This window comes from Lonchura striata, chromosome 28 (assembly GCF_050655825.1).
Source record: "Lonchura striata isolate lonStrDom1 chromosome 28, ASM5065582v1, whole genome shotgun sequence".
NCBI lineage: Eukaryota > Metazoa > Chordata > Aves > Passeriformes > Estrildidae > Lonchura > Lonchura striata.
The window spans coordinates 2,008,898-2,027,645 of record NC_140730.1 but is presented as its reverse complement, the minus strand read 5'-3'; the positions used below and the strand labels follow the sequence as shown (position 1 = coordinate 2,027,645).

General features: G+C 55.7%; 1 protein-coding gene across 2 annotated transcripts in view; it reads right to left on the bottom strand.

Moving 5' to 3' along the window:
• FBN3 (fibrillin 3) overlaps positions 1-18,748 on the bottom strand; it is an 84,306-nt gene that overhangs the window by 18,013 nt on the left and 47,545 nt on the right. For both annotated transcript variants that reach the window (XR_014950245.1, XM_021546168.3), the window contains exons 19-43: positions 18,434-18,559; positions 17,040-17,159; positions 16,499-16,636; positions 15,585-15,635; positions 14,730-14,855; positions 13,818-14,045; positions 13,577-13,702; positions 13,048-13,176; positions 10,956-11,081; positions 10,425-10,550; positions 9,619-9,741; positions 9,258-9,383; positions 9,030-9,155; positions 7,938-8,060; positions 7,138-7,260; positions 6,045-6,170; positions 5,563-5,685; positions 5,144-5,266; positions 4,422-4,583; positions 3,178-3,246; positions 2,820-2,945; positions 2,408-2,533; positions 1,794-1,943; positions 1,442-1,513; positions 52-177 (exon numbers count right to left, since the gene is read on the bottom strand). Coding sequence is in view for 1 of the 2 variants with exons in the window: in XM_021546168.3 (XP_021401843.3) it covers positions 52-177; positions 1,442-1,513; positions 1,794-1,943; positions 2,408-2,533; positions 2,820-2,945; positions 3,178-3,246; positions 4,422-4,583; positions 5,144-5,266; positions 5,563-5,685; positions 6,045-6,170; positions 7,138-7,260; positions 7,938-8,060; positions 9,030-9,155; positions 9,258-9,383; positions 9,619-9,741; positions 10,425-10,550; positions 10,956-11,081; positions 13,048-13,176; positions 13,577-13,702; positions 13,818-14,045; positions 14,730-14,855; positions 15,585-15,635; positions 16,499-16,636; positions 17,040-17,159; positions 18,434-18,559 (3,120 nt within the window). In the remaining variant the exon portion in view is untranslated. The remainder of the gene's footprint in view (positions 1-51; positions 178-1,441; positions 1,514-1,793; positions 1,944-2,407; positions 2,534-2,819; positions 2,946-3,177; positions 3,247-4,421; positions 4,584-5,143; positions 5,267-5,562; positions 5,686-6,044; positions 6,171-7,137; positions 7,261-7,937; positions 8,061-9,029; positions 9,156-9,257; positions 9,384-9,618; positions 9,742-10,424; positions 10,551-10,955; positions 11,082-13,047; positions 13,177-13,576; positions 13,703-13,817; positions 14,046-14,729; positions 14,856-15,584; positions 15,636-16,498; positions 16,637-17,039; positions 17,160-18,433; positions 18,560-18,748) is intronic.

Genomic DNA, 18,748 nt, shown 5'->3' with positions numbered 1-18,748 from the left:
CCTGCCTGCAGCGGCGTCCCGGGGCAGGAGGAGCCGGAATTGCCGCTGTACCTTCGCAGATGAGCAGGATGTTGTTGTAGCTGAAGCCGATGGGGCACTCGCAGCGGAAGCTCCCGATCTGGTTGATGCAGACGCCGTTGGTGCAGATCGCTGGGATCTCGCTGCACTCGTCGATATCTGCATCAATCCAGCATCAGCGTCCCACCCTGGCATCCTGGGAATGCTCCTCTGCATCCCGGGAATGCTCCTCAACATCCCGGGAATGCTCCTCTGCATCCCGGGAATGCTCCTCAACATCCCGGGAATGCTCCTCAACACCCTGGGAATGCTCCTCTGCATCCCGGGAATGCTCCTCAACACCCCGGGAATGCTCCTCAACACCCTGGGAATGCTCCTCGACACCCCGGGAATGCTCCTCTGCATCCTGGGAATGCTCCTCAACATCCCAGGAATGCTCCTCTACATCCAGGAATGCTCCTCGACATCCTGGGAATGCTCCTCTGCATCCCGGGAATGCTCCTCTGCATCCCGGGAATGCTCCTCAACATCCAGGAATGCTCCTCGACACCCTGGGAATGCTCCTCAACATCAGCATCCCAACTCTGCATCCCCTGTCTGCATCCTGGGAATGCTCCTCAACATCCAGGAATGCTCCTCAACATCAGCATCCCACCCCAGCATCTTGGGAATACTCCTCAACGTCAGCATCCCAACCCTGCATCCCGGGAATGCTCCTCAACATCAGCATCCCAACCTGGCATCCTGGGAATGCTCCTCAACATCCAGGAATGCTCCTCAACATTCTGGGAATGCTCCTCTGAATCCCGGGAATGCTCCTCAACATCAGCATCCCAATCTGCATCCTGGGAATGCTCCTCAACATCAGCATCCCAATCTGCATCCCAGGAATGCTGGGAGGTGCTGGGAGAACGCTGCCCATTCCCCACAGAGGATCAGTGGGAAAGGGCCACCAGGAAAGCAGCCCTTGGGTGGTGGAGAACGAACCCTGCAGGTCACGCCAGCCTCGGGCTGCTCCACAGAATTTTGGGAACGCAGCCGAGCTGAGTTTTAGGAGATTGCTGGCACATTTTGGGAAGGCTCCACACAGGACATGCTTGCTCTGAGTGTGCCCCTGCAGGAACAGCTCAGCCCTGGGACCGGGTGGAAATGGGGAACCCAGGGGGTCACTGGAATATTGGGATGGCTCTGGGGTCCCAGCACAACCCACCACCACCTCCCTCTGTTGCACTTTCTTCCCAAGAGGAGAAAATTAATTAATCTCCCACCTCTTCAATCCCTGGCACTGCCAAGCCTCTTCTCCTTGCCCTAATCTTTAATTCTCTAGGTGAAGCTCCCGTGGGATGAGAGCAGAGGCTCGGGAGCAGCCCTGGCCCCGTGGGATGCAGGATTTACTCACCAAGGGGATGCAGGATTTACTCACCAATGGGCTTCCCTGTGTGGATGTCAATGATAAATCCGGGGGCTTGGTTCCCACACAGGATCTGGTACTCGGCTGGAAAGGGAACCCCAAGGTCATGGTGTGCCCAAAATTGGGGGCTGAGAGGCACCAGAGGCTCCCCCACTGTGCCTGGGGTCACCTCCAGAGCGCTCTCCTTTCTCCCCATTCATTTTGTTGGTGTCCACACCCCAGATTTCATGGGAAAACGGGAAAATCGATGGGACAGGGATCATCACATGGGAAGGACTTAACAGCTGGCAGGGGTGGGATGGGAACCCTGGGAGGGCACTTACGGCTGGCAGGGGTGGGATGGGGACCCTGGGAGGGCACTTACGGCTGGCAGGGGTGGGACAGGGCTCGCAGGGTTTGTTCCAGGCTTTGCCAATGTTGTAGGAGCAGCAGCACATCTTCTTGGTCATGTTGAAGGACAGCTCGTTCTCGCAGGTGTCGTTGTAGTTGCGGTAGCAAACGCTCTTCCTCATGTCTGTAATGGCAATGCCAGGCTCGGGACAGCCCCAGGAATGGCACTGCCACCCCAGGAATGGCACTGCCAGTCCTGGGAATGGCACTGCCAGCACCAGGAATGGCACTGACAGCCCAGGAATGGCACTGCCACCCCAGGAATGGCACTGACAGCACCAGGAATGGCACTGCCACCCGAGGAATGGCACTGACAGCACCAGGAATGGCACTGCCACCCCAGGAATGGCACTGCCAGCCCAGGAATGGGAGGAAAGCCCTCCAAATGGAGCCCAAGCCATGCCTGATGTGCCACCCAGAGCAGAGCACCGAGTGCCACATCCAGCTCTGAGTCCCAGCTCCTGTTTCTAGCACTTCTGCTCCATCCCCTTGGCACAGCCCCCTCTGGGATGGCAGTGCCAGCCCCCTCCCTACAAATCTGGACCATTCCCCATGGATTTGAGCCTCCCCATGAATCCAGAGCCGTACCCATGCAGTTGTTTCCCCCGTTGACCTGCATGTACTCGGGGGGGCACACGCAGGTGTAGTTGCCCAGGGTGTTGTAGCAGGTGCCAGGGCCACAGATCCCGATGTGGGCAGAGCACTCATCAATATCTGTGGGAGAAAAGAGTCAGAGCACCTGGCACAGGTGGAGAAGGGCACGGGGAGGGGTGGGGTTAGGCTTGGCATGAGGGATGGGTGGGTTTGGCACAGGGACCAGGCTGGGGACAGGTTTGTGATGAGGGAAGGGATGCTCCCAACCATTCCTGGGGCAGCTGGGATGCACACACAGCTCTGGCACGCATGGTTGTCCACCTTGTCACACACAGAGGGTGCCACCCCGTGTCCCCGGCCCCTGGAGCAGGTGCCACCCCCTGTCCCCAGCCCCTGTCCCCGGTACCCTCGCAGATCCGGGTGTCCTCGTTGAGGTAGTAGCCCAGGGGACACTCGCACTGGAAGCTGCCGAAGGTGTTGACGCAGTTCCCACCCTGGCACAGCCCTGGCAGCTCCTGGCACTCGTCAATGTCTGAGGAGGGACAGCAGTGGGACATTTTCACTGCCTGTGCCACCCCCGCAGCTGCAGAGAGCCCAGCCCACACGCCCAGCCCTGCTCGGGGTCACAGCCAAGCAGAGGCACACGTTGTGTCCATCACGTGGTGGTCAGCGGGCACCCAGCACCCAGGGCCATGGCACAGAGTGTCCCCACAGGGCTGGGGTCCCCCAGCACCCCATCCCTCGGGGGAACAGGGACAACTCACCCTCCAGGATGACAGTGATGGGGTTGGGCCGGAACCCTTCTCCCCCAGGGCACAAGGTCTTGTACTCGGCTGTGGAGAAAGGCAGGGAGGGGGCTGAGGGGTTCCCGTGAAGCAGGAGGGGTGGGCAGAGCCAGGAGAATGCCAGCAGGGCCAGGCCACGGGGCTGTGGCCAGGGCTCAGATGGAGCAACTCCATCCCCATGGCCTGCCGAGCCACCTGAGCCGTCCCTCAGCCTGCCCTCCCTCCAACGGGGGGATTCCACATTCCCTCCCTGGGAATGGAGGATCCCAGACACAGCAGCCCGGCCTCCCCCACCCCACGTCACCTCTGCCCTTCTCTGGATGGAGCAGCAAATCCCAAACTCGGCACCTCCGGTCCTGTTGGAACTCAAAATGTCCCTCAGACATTTTTAGAGGTTCCAGGCCTTGGTCAGAAGCATTTGAGACCCTGGCACAGCTGCAAACAGCTGTGATTTTGGGTTTGAGCCATGGAATGAGTTACCAACTTTGGAGGTGGAACAAGCAGTCACAAAAGGTTAGATAATATAGTAAAAGTAGTTACAAAACAGAGGGGAATTTTTTTTAGTATTGTACAGAGAGGTTTTAGCACCTGTCCAGGGGGGCTTTTACTTTGTACATGGGGGTCAGAAGTTCTAAGATGGAGGAAAGTGGGCTGATCCTGTTCTTCCTCCTTCTTCTTCCTCACCTCCATGTTCTTGGTGATGTTGGCACTCACAGATTGGTTTAGAGTAGAAAAGCACCTTGTAATATTGGTAGTAGGTATTGGGGGGAAACTGTAAACATGTAACACGTAATGTACCATATAAAAGATAGAAAAGCACCATTTAATATAGGTGATAGGCATTGGGGAAACACTATAAACATTTAAAATGTAATGTGCCATATAAAAGAGAGCAGCATCCCTGGGCGGGGGGAGAGAAGAAGACAGCAGACAGGGAGGATGTCAGGGTGTGTGTGTGCCTCTGCCTGAGCTGTGTGCAAACACAGCAGCCCCAGAAGAAAATCTTTTAGATAACTCGCAGTAAACTGCCTTGAGACTGAACAACAAGAAGTTGTGGAATTTTTCTTTGGAAGCACGGCTTGGAGGAGAGACTTTCCCACCACACGAGACCCCTGAACCAGACCTGGGTTCTCACATGGTCTGGGCTGAGCATCCATCAGAAGTGACCCTGGCCCTGCTCCCTCCTCCCCACCCGTGTCCACCCCGAGCTTTTCCCCACTCACTGGTGTTGGCTGGAGGACAGAGCTCGCAGGGGTTGCCCCAGGCACGGCCCAGGGAGCAGCAGCAGGAGGCCCGAGTGACCCCCACGCCGATCTCAGCGCTGCAGGAGATGCCCCCGTCCCCTCGGTCCTGGGTGTCCAGGAAGCAATTCCCAACCCGGGTATCTGCACGGAGACAGGGCTGCTGAGCAAAGAAGCCTCTCCTGGAAAACCCAGGGGTGCAGGAGGAATGGAATCGTGGGGTTGTGGAATGGTTTGGGATGGAGGGGAACTTAAAGGTGACCCCGTTCCACACCCTCCCATGGGCTGCAAAGAAATGTGAAATCTTCCAGAGATAAGGAAAGACTGTGGGTTAGTGGGGCTCTGTGCTGGGAGCTGTGTGGGATCGTGCAATCCCAAATGGTTGGGGCTGAAGGGACCTGAAGGATCATCCTGGCTGTGGGCAGGGACACCTTCCACTGTCCCAGGCTGCTCCAACCCGGCCTTGGACACTGCCAGGGAATAAAAGAGCTCCAGAGCTGCCCTGGAGCAACGTTGCTGCAACAAGAGGGGCACCCACAGTGGTGACAGTGACAGCAGGTGGGGCACACTCAACAGGACGTGGGTTCTGCTGCTGCCATGGGGGACAGCCAGGCAGGGCCAGCCACCCTCCTTGTGTCCAGTTCCAGCTACAGGACCACCAAGAAGGACCCCCGGGGTGGGTGCGGGTGGGAGGTGCCACTCACCCACGCAGCCCACCCCCGTGGGGTTCAGCTCGAAGTCCTGGGGGCAGTTGCAGAGGTAGCTGCCAGGGGTGTTGACACAGAGCCCGTTGATGCAGTTCACAGGGTCTGCACACTCGTTGATGTCTGAAAGGATGCACAGATGGACACTGAAGATCAAGGTGAGCACTGCCAGGAAAGCCCAGCCCAGCCTGAGCTCTGTGCCCGGGTGTATCCCCACCCCACGGTGCCCCTCATGTGAGGCCAAGCCCCCCAGAGCACCCCCAGCCCTGTGCCACCCCCGGCACGCTGCCCAGAGGAGGAGCAGGGCCACAGCCACTGTCCCTCCTGGACACCTCAGGGATCATGGATTGCTTCTGGCTGCCATGGATGGGGCCAGCTGAGCCCAGCAGAGCCCAGAGCAGGGACCCAGGAGCCCTGACCTGTGCAGTTGCCCCCACTCCTGTCCAGCTCATATCCATCGTCGCAGGCACAGCGGAACATCCCGGGCAGGTTCTGGCAGGTGCCAAAGACACAGATGTTCTGGAAGGTGCATTCATCAATGTCTGCAAAACAGGGACAGCTGGGGACAGGCTGTGGCAGGGTGAGGGCCAGGACAGGCTGCTCCTGCTCCCACCTCCTGCCCAGCTGTGACCAACCCACCCCAGCATGGCCCTGGTGCCATTAGAGACAATCTCCTGGGGCAGCTGGGCCAGCCCATACTGTCCCACCCTCTCCCCTCACCCCTGTTCTCCTGGTTTTCCATTTTGCAGGAATCCAGGCTCAGCCCAACCTCTCTGAAGGCCGCCAGCGGCAGAGGTGGCACCTCAGGAGCCTGGCACCAGCAGGTCCGGCTCAGCGCTGGGCCAGGAGGTGACAGCAGAGGACAGAGGAGGCCAGGAGGGGCTCGGAGCTGGGCACTCACCCTGGCAGGCCTTGCTGTCCTCGGTGGGGTTGAAGCCCATCTCGCACTCGCAGCGGTACCCGCCGGGCGCGTTGAGGCACTGCCCGTTCTCACACAGGTTGACGTTGTCTGCGCACTCGTCCACGTCTGCAGGGAGGGACAGTGTCCTCAGCAGCCCCCCCAGGCACCTGTGAGGAGGTGCTGGATCCCTCTGGAGGTGTCTGGCACAGACCAGGCTGCTGTGTGCTTTGGGGAACCTCAGCCAAGGCAGCACCCAGCAAGGCTGCTGGCTCAGAGGGGCTGTCCTGGACTGGGAGGTGAGTGTGTATTCAATCCCTGTCTGTCAGGGCTGGGGCTGTTATCTTCTGTTCATTGGGCAGTTTTCTTTATCTCTCCCACAGCCAATCCTCCCTCTGTATCTTCTGTTAATGAGCAATTAATTATTCATGATCTTCTGTTCACGGGCCAGGGAGTGTCCCTGCATGGCTGAGAAAATTCCATCATCCATGGGGAGATGCTCTGCCCAGGGGAGGAACCAAGAATTCCTACATGGATCCAATCTGACCTGGGAACAGCACAGCAGCCTTTGCCCCCTGCATTCCCAGAGGAGCAGCTTCCTTCCCCTGCATTCCCAGAGGAGCAGCTTTATCCCCACTGCATTCCCAGAGGAGCAGCTTTCTTCCCCCTGCATTCCCAGAGGAGCCCAGGCCCATCTCCCCCAGCCCTGGAGCTCCAAGGAAAACTCCCCCCTTGTGCAGGATCCTGCTCCAGCAGAAGCACAGTTGGCACTGCAGGAGGGCTGAGCCCCCCTGGGATGGGGCTGAGCCACCTCCCTGACCCACGGCCTGCCAGGACTGCTCTGACCCCTTTAGTAGGGTTTTTTTTCCGTTGTTTGTACTATTACATTTGTACCTTTCGTTTTCCTAGTGCAGAACTGTTATTCCTATTCCCACATCTTTGCCTGCGAGCCTTTTCATTTCAAAATTTTAACAATTCTGGGGGAGGGGGTTTACATTTTCCATTTCAGGGGAGGCTCCTGCCTTCCTTCAGCAGATACCTGTCTGTTCAAAGCAAGACAGGGGCTGGTGGCTGTCCCAGTCCTGCTGCTGCTCACCTGAGCAGGAGAAGCCGTCGCCGTTGAAGCCGTCGCGGCAGGCGCAGCGGTAGGAGCCGGGCGTGTTCACACAGTTGGCGTTCAGGTTGCACTTGTGCTCCTCAGTCGCACACTCATCCAGGTCTAGGCATGGATAACGTGCTGTCAGTGCCTGCCCTGGCTGATCTGGAATGATCTTGGGCTCCTGGATGAGCTGGACTCACTTATCGTGCAACCACAGAGTGGATTGGGTGGGAAGAACCTTAAGGATCATCCAGTTCCACCCCCAGGGACACGTCCCACTAGCCCAGGTTGCTCCAAGCCCCGTCCAGCCCATCCTTGGACAGCTTTTCTTGGCTTTGCCCTGAGCCTGAGCAGCTACAGGGGCACACAAATGGCCCAGAGACTGTCAGAGCACTTGGATGCTTCATCAGATCCCTGAGAGCCTCTATGGCTATGACCAGGACACTGCTAAGCCACTGACCATGTCACCACATTTGCATGGCTTTAAATCCCTCCAGGGATGGTGACTGGGCCAGGGCTGGACATTTCCATGAAGACATTTCCCCAACATCCAACCTAAACCTCTCCTGGCACAGCCTGAGGTGGGAACAGTCTGTTCCCTCTTGTCCTGTTGTCCCCTGGGAGCACAGCCCTGGCTGTCCCCTCCTGTCAGGAGCTGTGCAGGTCCCTCCTGAGCCTCCTCTGCTCCAGGCTGAGCCCTTCCATCTCCTGGTGTTCCAGTGGAAGCTCAGCCCAGCTTCCCCAGGTGCCTGCAGAGCACGTGGAGAGGGATCCCCCTGCCCTGGGGGAGCACTCACCGTTGCACTTGAGCCCGTCCCCGAGCCAGCCCGAGCGGCACTTGCACTTGAAGCTGCCGGGGACGTTGATGCAGGACGCGTGCATGTCGCAGTTGTGGGCCCCAATCTCACACTCATCGATGTCTGCAGAGGAAGGACACCAGGGCTGGCACAGCTCAGCTCCCCCAGCACAGCAGGGCTGAGCCTGGGGCGACCCCGCTCCGGGGTTTGGGCTCGCAGAGATCCCAGGGCTTTAGGGAGAGGCTGCCCCAGGGGTTGGAGCCTGGAGCTGAGGAGCTCAGCCCTGGCAAAGGTGCAGGAGGAAGGGTGTGGGAATGCAGAGATTCCCTCTGGCTGCCCTGGGAGCCTGGCAGGGCTCAGGAACCACCCTGGACAGAGCCCCCAGAGACACTGGCTGTGATCTCTGGCCATGGAAAAGAGTTTTCCATCTTACAGGATGAATTACAAGTTGTGAGTGTTTGATATCAGTAATAATTAAGTGTGGCACGGGTGCAAAAGTAAAATTTTAGGATTCTAGATGAGGGGTCCAAAGGGGACAAGATGGAGGAAATTGGGTGTGCCTTGTCCTTTTTCTCCTTCTTCATGCCCTCCATGTCTCACTGTGGTGTTGGCATTTTTCTGTTGGTTCAGGCTGGGGACACACTGTCCAACGTAGGTGACAGATATTGGCACGTTCTTGTCAATCCAGCCCAGGGAGTTTCTGGTATTGAATGTTTGTCACATCCCACTGAGGGCAGAGCCCCACACGCTGCCCTGCAGGACAGAGCTGGGCAGGGCAGCAGAACATGTGAGAGATCAACAGAATAAACAACCTGGAAACAGCACAGACCAATTATGGCTTCTGCTTTGGCAGCGGGGCTGACAGACAGAGACTTTTACAATCCCAAAATCATCAATACCACAGATTCTGACAGAAAGGCAGGCTCCTGGCGTGGCCATCACCTGGGGACAGGTGGGCTCCTGGCCCTTTCTGCCTGCCCAGCACATCCCACAGCATCCCCACACAGCACCCCGGGATGGGGCTCTCTGCAGGGCAGCTCTGGGAGGGGTTTCCCATTTTTTCCCCCTGGCAGCCCCAGCCCCAGCTCCCACCTGTGCAGCCCGTGGTTCCCTTCTTGACGAAGTAGCCCAGCTGGCAGTGGCAGATGAAGGAGCCCTTGGTGTTCTCACACTCGCCGTGCAGGCAGATGTTGGGGTTGAGGTCGCACTCGTTCACATCTGCAGGACAAAACCGAGCGTGGGACACCCCGAGGAGCCCGGTGTGGCTTTGGGGACAGCATGCAGAGCTGGGCCACGCCCAGGGCACAGCCAGGGCCTCACCAATGCAGGTCTTCATGTCCAGGGATGCCATGAAGCCATCAAAGCAGAGGCAGCGGTACTCCCCGGGGATGTTGGTGCACTGCCCCCCGTCACAGATGTCGGGGTTGTCCTCACACTCATCAATATCTGCAGAGAGGAGACCATGCCAAGGTGAACACAGTGAATGCTGGAGCACGAAGGGGCAGGAGGAAATCTCAAATTGTGAGCGGCTGGATGTGGCAGTGCAAAGTAAAATCATCCATCCAGAAAAATCCTTTCTCTGGAAGGGTCTTAAAAATGAGACTCCCTCATCATGGAGCCAACTGCGAGGGACACAGAGGTCCCTGGGGCAGCACCTGCAGGAGCCAAGGTGGCCACTGACCTGCACAGGACCTCTTGTCTGGCATCAGGGCGTAGCCCTCGCTGCAGCTGCACTCGTAGCTGCCCTCGGAGTTGGAGCAGTGGGTGTCACAGCCCCCGTTGGTGATGGTGCACTCGTCGATGTCTGGGGACAAGCACACAGCGCCCTGAGCTGGGAGGGACCCACAGGGATCCAGCCCAGCCCCTGGCCCTGCACAGACGAGAGCCCAGGCTGCAGTTTGGGTGGGAGAAGAGGACACAGAGCTCCCCCAGCCACAAGAAAACACCTCATTCCTTCTGGCCAGCCCCTGGCAGTGCCCTCACAGCCAGTGACAGCCCCTTGCCAGCAGCACAGGTTTGACTGTCACTCATCCAGGACATTCCTCCTTTGCTTTACGGTTGCCCTGACTCTTAAAAGTGTTTTCTTTTATAGTTCTTTTGAAAGTTTTAAGTTTGCATAAAACTTCTTTAGCCTTCTGATAACGTTTATGTATTTGAGAGTCAGAGGTCCCACACCATTTAATGTATAAATAGAATAGTTTACATCGTTTTCTGTGGGTGCAGAGAAATGATTGACCGATCTTTGGACCAGTGTGGTTGGAGTGGTGGCAATTCCATCCTCCAATCCACGATCACCTTTGGAATTCTAAAAATACCAGCTGTTGGAATAAAACTAGGGTTTTTTTCTCTTTTGAACTTCCCAAGCTTCCGTGTACTCATTTCATGTCCAACAGCAACACTTTGCCCTCTGAACACAACACACACGAGCCCGGGAGGGTTCTGGGCTCATGCCAAGGTTCTGGAAGGACAATTTAGAGGAGCACTCACCAACACAGCCCTGCCTGTCCGGCGTGGCCTGGAAGCCCGAGTCGCAGGAGCACTGGTAGGTGCCGATGACGTTGACACAGCGCCCGTTGCGACAGAGGTTGTCACTGAGGGAGCACTCGTTGATGTCTGAGGGGACAAGAGCACTTGGAGCAGCCAGCCCTGCTCAGGCCATCATCTGGTGCCCACCCCTGGGTGTCCGAACTGGATTTGTCCCACTGGCCAAAGGGAGCGGCAAAATAAATCAATGGGACAAAACACTGGGAATGAGCTTGGTCTGGAGGAGCTCTTGGTCGTGGAATGAGCTCCTCTTGGATGAGCTGGACTCACTTATCATGGAAGCACAGAAGGCTTTGGGTGGGAGGGACATTAAGGATCATCCATGGGCAGGGACATGGGCAGGGACACCTTCCCCTAGCCCAGGCTGCTCCAAGCCTTTGGCCACCTCCAGGGATGGGACGTACGGGATGGGAAGGAGATACCCACAGCCCTGCAGGAGCTCTCCCTGTGGGATTTCCCTGCTGTGCCCCTCACCAATGCAGGTGTTGCCCTCGGCTGTCAGCTCGTGCCCAGGGGGGCAGATGCACTCGAAGCTGCCGTCGGTGTTCATGCAGATCCCGCCCCGGCACAGCAGCGGGTCCCGCTCGCACTCGTTGATATCTACACAGGAAAATGGGATTGGTCCCTTCCAGAGGCTTCTCCACTGGAGGAACATCCCAGAAAGGGGGAATATCACAGGGTTAATAGGGCACAGAATGCAGGGTCCCAGAACAGGGAATATCACAGGGGTAACAGGGCAGGGAGTGCAGGGTCCCAGAACAGGGAATATCACAGGGTTAATAGGGCAGGGAGTGCAGGGTCCCAGAACAGGGAATATCACAGGGTTAATAGGGCAGGGAGTGCAGGGTCCCAGAACAGGGAATATCACAGGGTTAACAAGGCAGGGAGTGCAGGGTCCCAGAACAGGGAATATCACAGGGTTAATAGGGCAGGGAGTGCAGGGTCCCAGAACAGGGAATATCACAGGGTTAACAAGGCAGGGAGTGCAGGGTCCCAGAACAGGGAATATCCCACAGTTAACAGGGCAGGGAGTGCAGGGTCCCAGAACAGGGAATATCACAGGGTTAACAGGGCAGGGAGTGCAGGGTCCCAGAACAGGGAATATCCCACAGTTAACAGGGCAGGGAGTGCAGGGTCCCAGAACAGGGAATATCACAGGGTTAACAGGGCAGGGAGTGCAGGGTCCCAGAACAGGGAATATCACAGGGTTAACAAGGCAGGGAGTGCAGGGTCCCAGAACAGGGAATATCACAGGGTTAACAGAGCAGGGCTTGGCTCCAGTGCTCTCCTGGTTGGAGTCTGAATGTTGGCAAATCCCACCTTGTGCCTCGACCTCAGCAGAACCCAAGAGCCCCTCAGTGACAGAAGAAAAAGGGACTGGGGTTGGATATATTAAAAAAAAACCCTCATTTTCTTCTCATGTTTATTTTCCTTGAAGTTAAGAATGGGTTATTTTCCCTGATTTGGATAAAACACTGATGAGATTTTCAGGTAAAATGGGCTGAGATACACCTGAAAATGGGGGTGACAGGTCCCTACCAAACACCCCCAGATCAGTGGGAGCCTGTTTCTGGTGAATCCCAGATTGCATTTTCACTGCTGGTGTTGTCCCCTGCCCCAGGCTGGAAAGAATTCATCCCTCAGGAGGCTGAAGCCAAATTCTTTTGCCAAACACAGGTGGGAAGAAGTTAATCCTTGACCACAGGCAATGACAAAATGCCACCACCCCCTTTGGGGTGAGATGACTCAGCTCCCTGTCACTCAGAAAAAAAAGGATAAAGTGGAATTGGAGAAGTAAGAGTGAGCATTCAATTTAAAAGCAGAACAATGAAATTTATATCCTTCTATAAAGATTAGAAATCCGACTACTGCAAGAAGGCACCAGGTCATGGGTGAGGACTGTGACATTCCCAGTGTCCCAGAAATGGAGCAGGAGGAGGAGGATGATCAGTGGGAGCTGTGGAAACCCACGCTACAAATTGTACAGAAAAGACAAAGCCCCTGCCAGGGGCAGTGATTTATTTTAAAGAGCACAGAGAATAAAACATGAAAAATAAATAAATTATGTTGAATCATGGCTTGAAGTGGTTTGAAAGTCCAAGCCAAAGCAGAATATTAAGAGCAGGTCAGTCAGACAAGTGAGTCTGGCTGGACAGAGGAGAGGAACGTGGAATGCCAGGAATTAGAGGACAGCAAGAGTCTGGCTGAGCTGTTGGAGACAAACTGACGTACTGAGGTCACTGATGGGATTTTTTTAAGCTCCAAACAAGAATTATTCAATTGAAAACAGATGAGACTCTGACAGAATAAAAACAAGCCTTGGGCAGACGGGAGGAGCTGTAAGGAACTGTGTGAGGATGAAGGGAGGTTAAAAGGGCAGGTGAAGGGAGCCCCTAGAACTGAGAGGGTGGAAGGGGGCTCAGGGTGTCCCAGAGCTCCCCACGGAGAGCTCAACCCACGCAGAGTTCAGGGAACTGGGCAGCTCTGGCTGTGCCCGCCCTGTCCCAGGGCCCAGCCCTGTCCCAGGAGGGGCAGGAGGTGCCCTTGGGGGCTGAGCCCCGCTCACCCATGCAGTTCTTCATCATCATGAAGCCGCTCTCGTAGCCCTCGAAGCACTCGCACTCGAAGCTGCCCGGGGTGTTCACGCAGGAGCCGTGGCCACACAGGTCGGGGGAGATGCGGCACTCGTCGATGTCTGGGGACAAGGACAGGCCGTGGGGCAGGACAGGCCACCAGCAGGGCCAGAGCCAGCGCTGGGCTGCCTGCACAGCCCACCAGGGACCGGCAGGAAAGGAATCCCCCGTCCTTGGAGAGGCTGCAGTTCTGCTGCTCCCTGGGGCAGGGCTGAGCCTTCACCCCACAGGCAGGAGGAGCTTTGTGGAATCACGGAATTCCAGGATGGTTTGGGTTGGAGGGACACCCAGGGACACCTTCCCAGGCTGCTCCAAACCCCATCCACCCTGGCCCTGGTGCTGATGTTCCTGCCCATGGCTCCTCTCCACGTCCCTTAATAAGTGCCAGAACCCCTCTGGGCATCCCCATCCCGCTGAGCCCCTCAGAAGCAGCAGGAAAGGCCCAGAGCGGGGCTCCCTCACCTGTGCAGTTCCTCTCCTCAGCATCCAGAGCGAAGCCATTGCCGCAGATGCACCTGAAGCTGCCGATGGTGTTCCTGCAGGTGCCGTGGGCGCACAGCCCGGAGAACACCTTGCACTCGTTGACATCTGAGGGGGGTTCATCGGAGACATCCAGCCAGGGGGGCTCTCCATGAACCCCCTCAGCTCAAGCAGATGGGGAGCGAGCCCAGCTGAGCCCTGTGAGCCCCTGAGTGTCGCTCACCTTTGTAGAAGGGCCGTCCCGAGAGCACGTCGCCGCGGTTGGCGAAGCCGGGCCCGCGGGGACACAGCGCCTTGAACTCGGCGGAGCCGGCGCGGGGACACTCCTCGCAGTCGGAGCCCCAGGCCGAGCCCACGGAGCAGCAGCACATGTCCATGCGGAACTTGCCGGGCAGCGGCTCCGTGCACTCGTCCTCGTCCCAGCGCATGTAGCACTGCTCCACCCGCACGTCTGGGGACACACGGCGCCTCAGCCCCACCGCGCGCGGCCCCGCTGCCCGCCACGGGCGGCTCTGGCCGCGGGGCGCTCTCCAAGCTGCGCCCGCGTGGGTGGGAAAGCTTTACGGGGAGGAATTCCACAGCATGGCAACAGGGCCAGAGAGTGGAGCGTCACAGAATGCCAGAATTCGGGTTGGAAAAGAGCTTTGGGATGGTGGAGGACAGTCTGTGACCCGACAGCAGCTCGTCACCCAGACCGCGGCACCGAGTGCCACATCCAGGCTTAAACTTGCTTAAATTCAGGCTTGCAGTGGTGCAAGCACAGGTGGCCCCGACAAAGGGCAGAAGTGTGGCACTGGGGTTTTTTAGGGCTGCTGGGCCACATCCTTAACTCTCGAGGTTATTTGGCCACTCCCGAAGCCCACCCAAGAAGGACAATGGTTGTACTTGGGGACATGAAGGGCAGAAGTGTGGCACTGGGGTTTTTTACGGCTGCTGGGCCACATCCTTAACTCTCGAGGTTATTTGGCCACTCCCGAAGCCCACCCAAGAAGGACAATGGTTGGACTTGGAGACACGAAACTGGTTCAGCTGCGAGGTTTTTTGGGGTCTTTCAGGTATGACTCAATTCCCAAGCATTGCTGGTGGGGAGGGAGCCCCTGGGAGGGCAGGATCCGGGTAGAGGAGGTGTCCTTACCCACACAGGTCCTGGCAGTGCCATCCAGGGTCAGCCCCTCGGGGCACTCGCAGCGGAAGGAGCCGGCCGAGTTCACGCAGCGCCCGTTGGGGCACACGCCCGGGAACACCTCGCACTCGTTCACATCTGTGGGGTGGCACAAGGGGAGGGATGGCTTGGGGACACGGCCAGGGGCCTCAAGGGGCTCCTGGAGGAGCTGGGAGGAGCCCAGAGCTGCTCACTGGGCTCCAAGTGACAACTTTGCCATGAAAACAGGGCAGAAATGGAGCCAGGATCTGGGCACAGACACATGGACAGACAGAGAGACACAGAGAGACACACAGACACACATAGACAGACATACACACAGACAGACACAGACTCACAGACAGACAGACTCACAAACACAGACACAGAGAGACACAGAGAGAGAGAGACAGAGAGAGACATAGACAGATACACACAGACAGACACACAGACTTACAAACAGACACAGATACACAGACAGACAGAGAAACACAGAGAGACACAGAGAGAGACACAGAGAGAGACACAGACAGACACAGACAGACACACAGACACAGACAGACATAGACAGACACACAGACTCACAGACAGACACAGACACACAGACAGACAGAGAGACACAGAGAGACAGAGAGAGAGAGAAACACACACAGACACACAGAGACAGACATGGACACAGACACAGACTCACAGACACAGACACAGACACAGACACACACAGACAGACACACAGACAGACAGACAAAGGGCCAGAGAGTGGAGATTTCCCCCCCCCCAAGACTCGGAGAGGCAGGATAACAGCAATCACATTCCCAAGAAAAGCAGTTTTCCGTCCCTGCAACACTTTACCTTCACAGGTGACCCCCTTCATGCGGGCGTACCCCCGGGGACAGGCGGTGTCTGCAAGGGACAGGAATGTCAGCATGGAAACCCTTCCAGCATTCCCACAGGATCATGGAATATCCAGAGCTGGGAGGGACCCACAGGATCATCCAGCCCAGCTCCTGACCCTTCACAACACCCCACCATCCCCACCCCGTCCCTGAGAGCGTTGGCAGTGCCCAGCCACCCTCTGGGGATGTCTCGCTGCTCTGATCTCCATGCCAGCTCCAGCATTTCCTCGGGAATGCCGGAGCCGGGCAGAGCCTCACCTGTGGAAATGCAGAGCTTCCCCCTGGCTGCCCTGGGACCCTGGCAGGGCTCAGGAACCCCCCTGGACAGAGCCCCCAGAGACACTGGCTGTGATCTCTGTCCATGGAAAAGAGTTTTCCATCTTACAGGATGAATTACCAGCTCTGAGTGTTTGACATAAGTAATAATTAAGTGTGGCACGGGTGCAAAAGTAAAATTTTAGGATTCTAGATGAGGGGCCCAAAGGGGACAAGGTGGAGGAAATTGGGTGTGCCTTGTCCTTTTTCTCCTTCTTCATGCCCTCCATGTCTCACTGTGGTGTTGGCATTTTTCTGTTGGTTCAGGCTGGGGACACACTGTCCAACGGAGGTGACAGATATTGGCACGTTCTTGTAAATCCAGCCCAGGGAGTTTCTGGTATTGAATGTTTGTCACATCCCACTGAGGGCAGAGCCCCACACGCTGCCCTGCAGGACAGAGCTGGGCAGGGCAGCAGAACATGGTAGAGATAAACAGAATAAACAACCTGGAAACCAGCACAGACCAATTATGGCTTCTGCTTTGGCAGCGGGGCAGAAAGACAGAGATTTTACAATCTCAGAATCATCAATACCTCAGATTCCAACACTCACCGATCTCGCAGCGCTCGCAGGGGCTGCCCCAGGCTGCGCCCAGGGTGGCACAGCACTCGGATTTCAGCGTGGCCCCGTTGATGTTGACCTCGCAGCGCCCGTCCTGGATGTTGAGCCAGCAGGTGCCCTTCATGCTGTCTGCAGGGACACACCGGGGGCTCAGGGGCTGCCCCTGCCCCATCCCAGGGCGTGGAAGCCCTGAGAGGAGCTGTCCTTCCCCACGGCTCCTGGGAAATGTCCTTCCCCATCCCTTAGGATGTGGCTGTTCCCATAAACCGCCTGGTCCCCCGAGCCTTAAAACCCCTCCAGTGCCACCCCTGCCGTGGGGACACCTTCCCTGATCCCAGGCTGCTCCAGCCTGGCCTTGGGCACTGCCAGGGACCCAGGGGCAGCCACGGCTGCTCTGGGAATTCCATCCCAGCCCGGACTGCCATCCCATCCGCCCCTGCCCTCTGGAATTCCCGTCCCTGGGCCAGCCGGGTGGCGGCGCAGGGTGAGGCTGGCAGTGCCACCCGGCGTGGCAGGAGCCAGCCCTGCTCACCCACGCAGATGGTGCCGCTGGGGTCCAGCTTGCTGCCCGGGGAGCACTCGCAGGCGAAGGAGCCGGCGTTGTTCCGGCACAGCCCGTTCACACACGGGTTGGATGTGCACTCGTTGATGTCTGCGGGGACAAGGGACAAGCGTCACTGGGGGCAGTGGCAGGGACACGGCCTTGGGGGACAGAGACTGCAGCAGGTGAGAGCACAGAGAGCCAAGAATGGTGGGTTTAAATTGGATTTTTACATTGATTTAAATATGATAATGAGAGTTATAAGTTTAAGAGATGTTATAATAATAGTTTAAGAGGTAAATATATATATATATATTTATGTTATATATAAATATATTATATATAATATAAGTTTAAGAGATGTTAAATATATAAAAATATATAAAACATGCAATATATAAATATATTGTGATATAATATGTGCTATAGAACATAAAAATATTATATAATATACTAATATAACGTATATCATAAATATATATCATATATGGTATTATGTTGATATTATATAATAGAAATTATATCTATTATATATTATATATGTTATTATATATGTTATTATATATAATATCTACATAATTATATGTTATTATACAACTATATACACTATATATTATATAGTATACAATATATAATATATAATATATAATATATAATATATAATATATAATATATAATATATAATATATAATATATAATATATAATATATAATATATAATATATAATATATAATATATAATTATGATATGATATATTATATATTTATATTTTATATTATATATTATATATTTATATTATAGAACAATACAATATAGAATGTAAGAAATACTACTTAATATATTACATAAATAATAAATTATCAATTACATATGAATTCCATATAAATATATAAATTATACATGTAATAGAGAGAGGCCTAATAACACTATGAAAAAATACAACATTTTAAAAAATTACTTGGACTGAGGGTGGTTGGGGCACTTGTGTGCAAAGTGCCAGTTCTCAAATATTTGAGGCCTCTGTGCACAGGAAACCATTTCTCTCCCTCCAAATTACAGCCTTTCCATCAAATTCCCCAAACCTTGCAATTTTGGTCAAGCCTCAAGCTCAAATGTTGTGGCCCTGGAGGAAATCGCTCTGGTTTCCAGGCTCAGACGTTTTGGGCTCAGGTGTCCATTCTGCTTTGAACGCAGTGTGAAATACCGCTAAAAACCACCGGGGAAAAATCCCAAAAAAGGAGCTCAAACCCGCACAGCCCCAACGGTGCAGCTGCTGCAGCCCGGGGCAGCGCAGGGGAGGGAGGCGGGGATTTGGGGATTTGGGGATTTGAGGATTTGGGGATTTATTTCCAGCTGGGCTGGCCCCGGAGCTCTGGCCCCGTTACCTTCGCAGGTGTCGGTCTCGGTGCGGAACACGAAGCCCTTGGGGCAGGTGCAGGTGTAGCTGCCGGGGGTGTTCCTGCACAGCCCGTTGTCACACAGCAGCCGGTTGACGCTGCACTCGTCCACATCTGGGGACAGATGTGGCATCGTCAGCTGCTTCGGGCTGGGAAGGGTTAATTTCCCCCGCACCGTCGTGGATCGTTGATCCAAGCCCGGCCTCTGCTCCCCAGCAATCCCAGCCTGTCCCAGAGCGCTGCCCCAGCGCTCCTGCAGCTCTGGCAGGGCTGGGGCTGGGACCATTCCCTGGGGGAATTCAG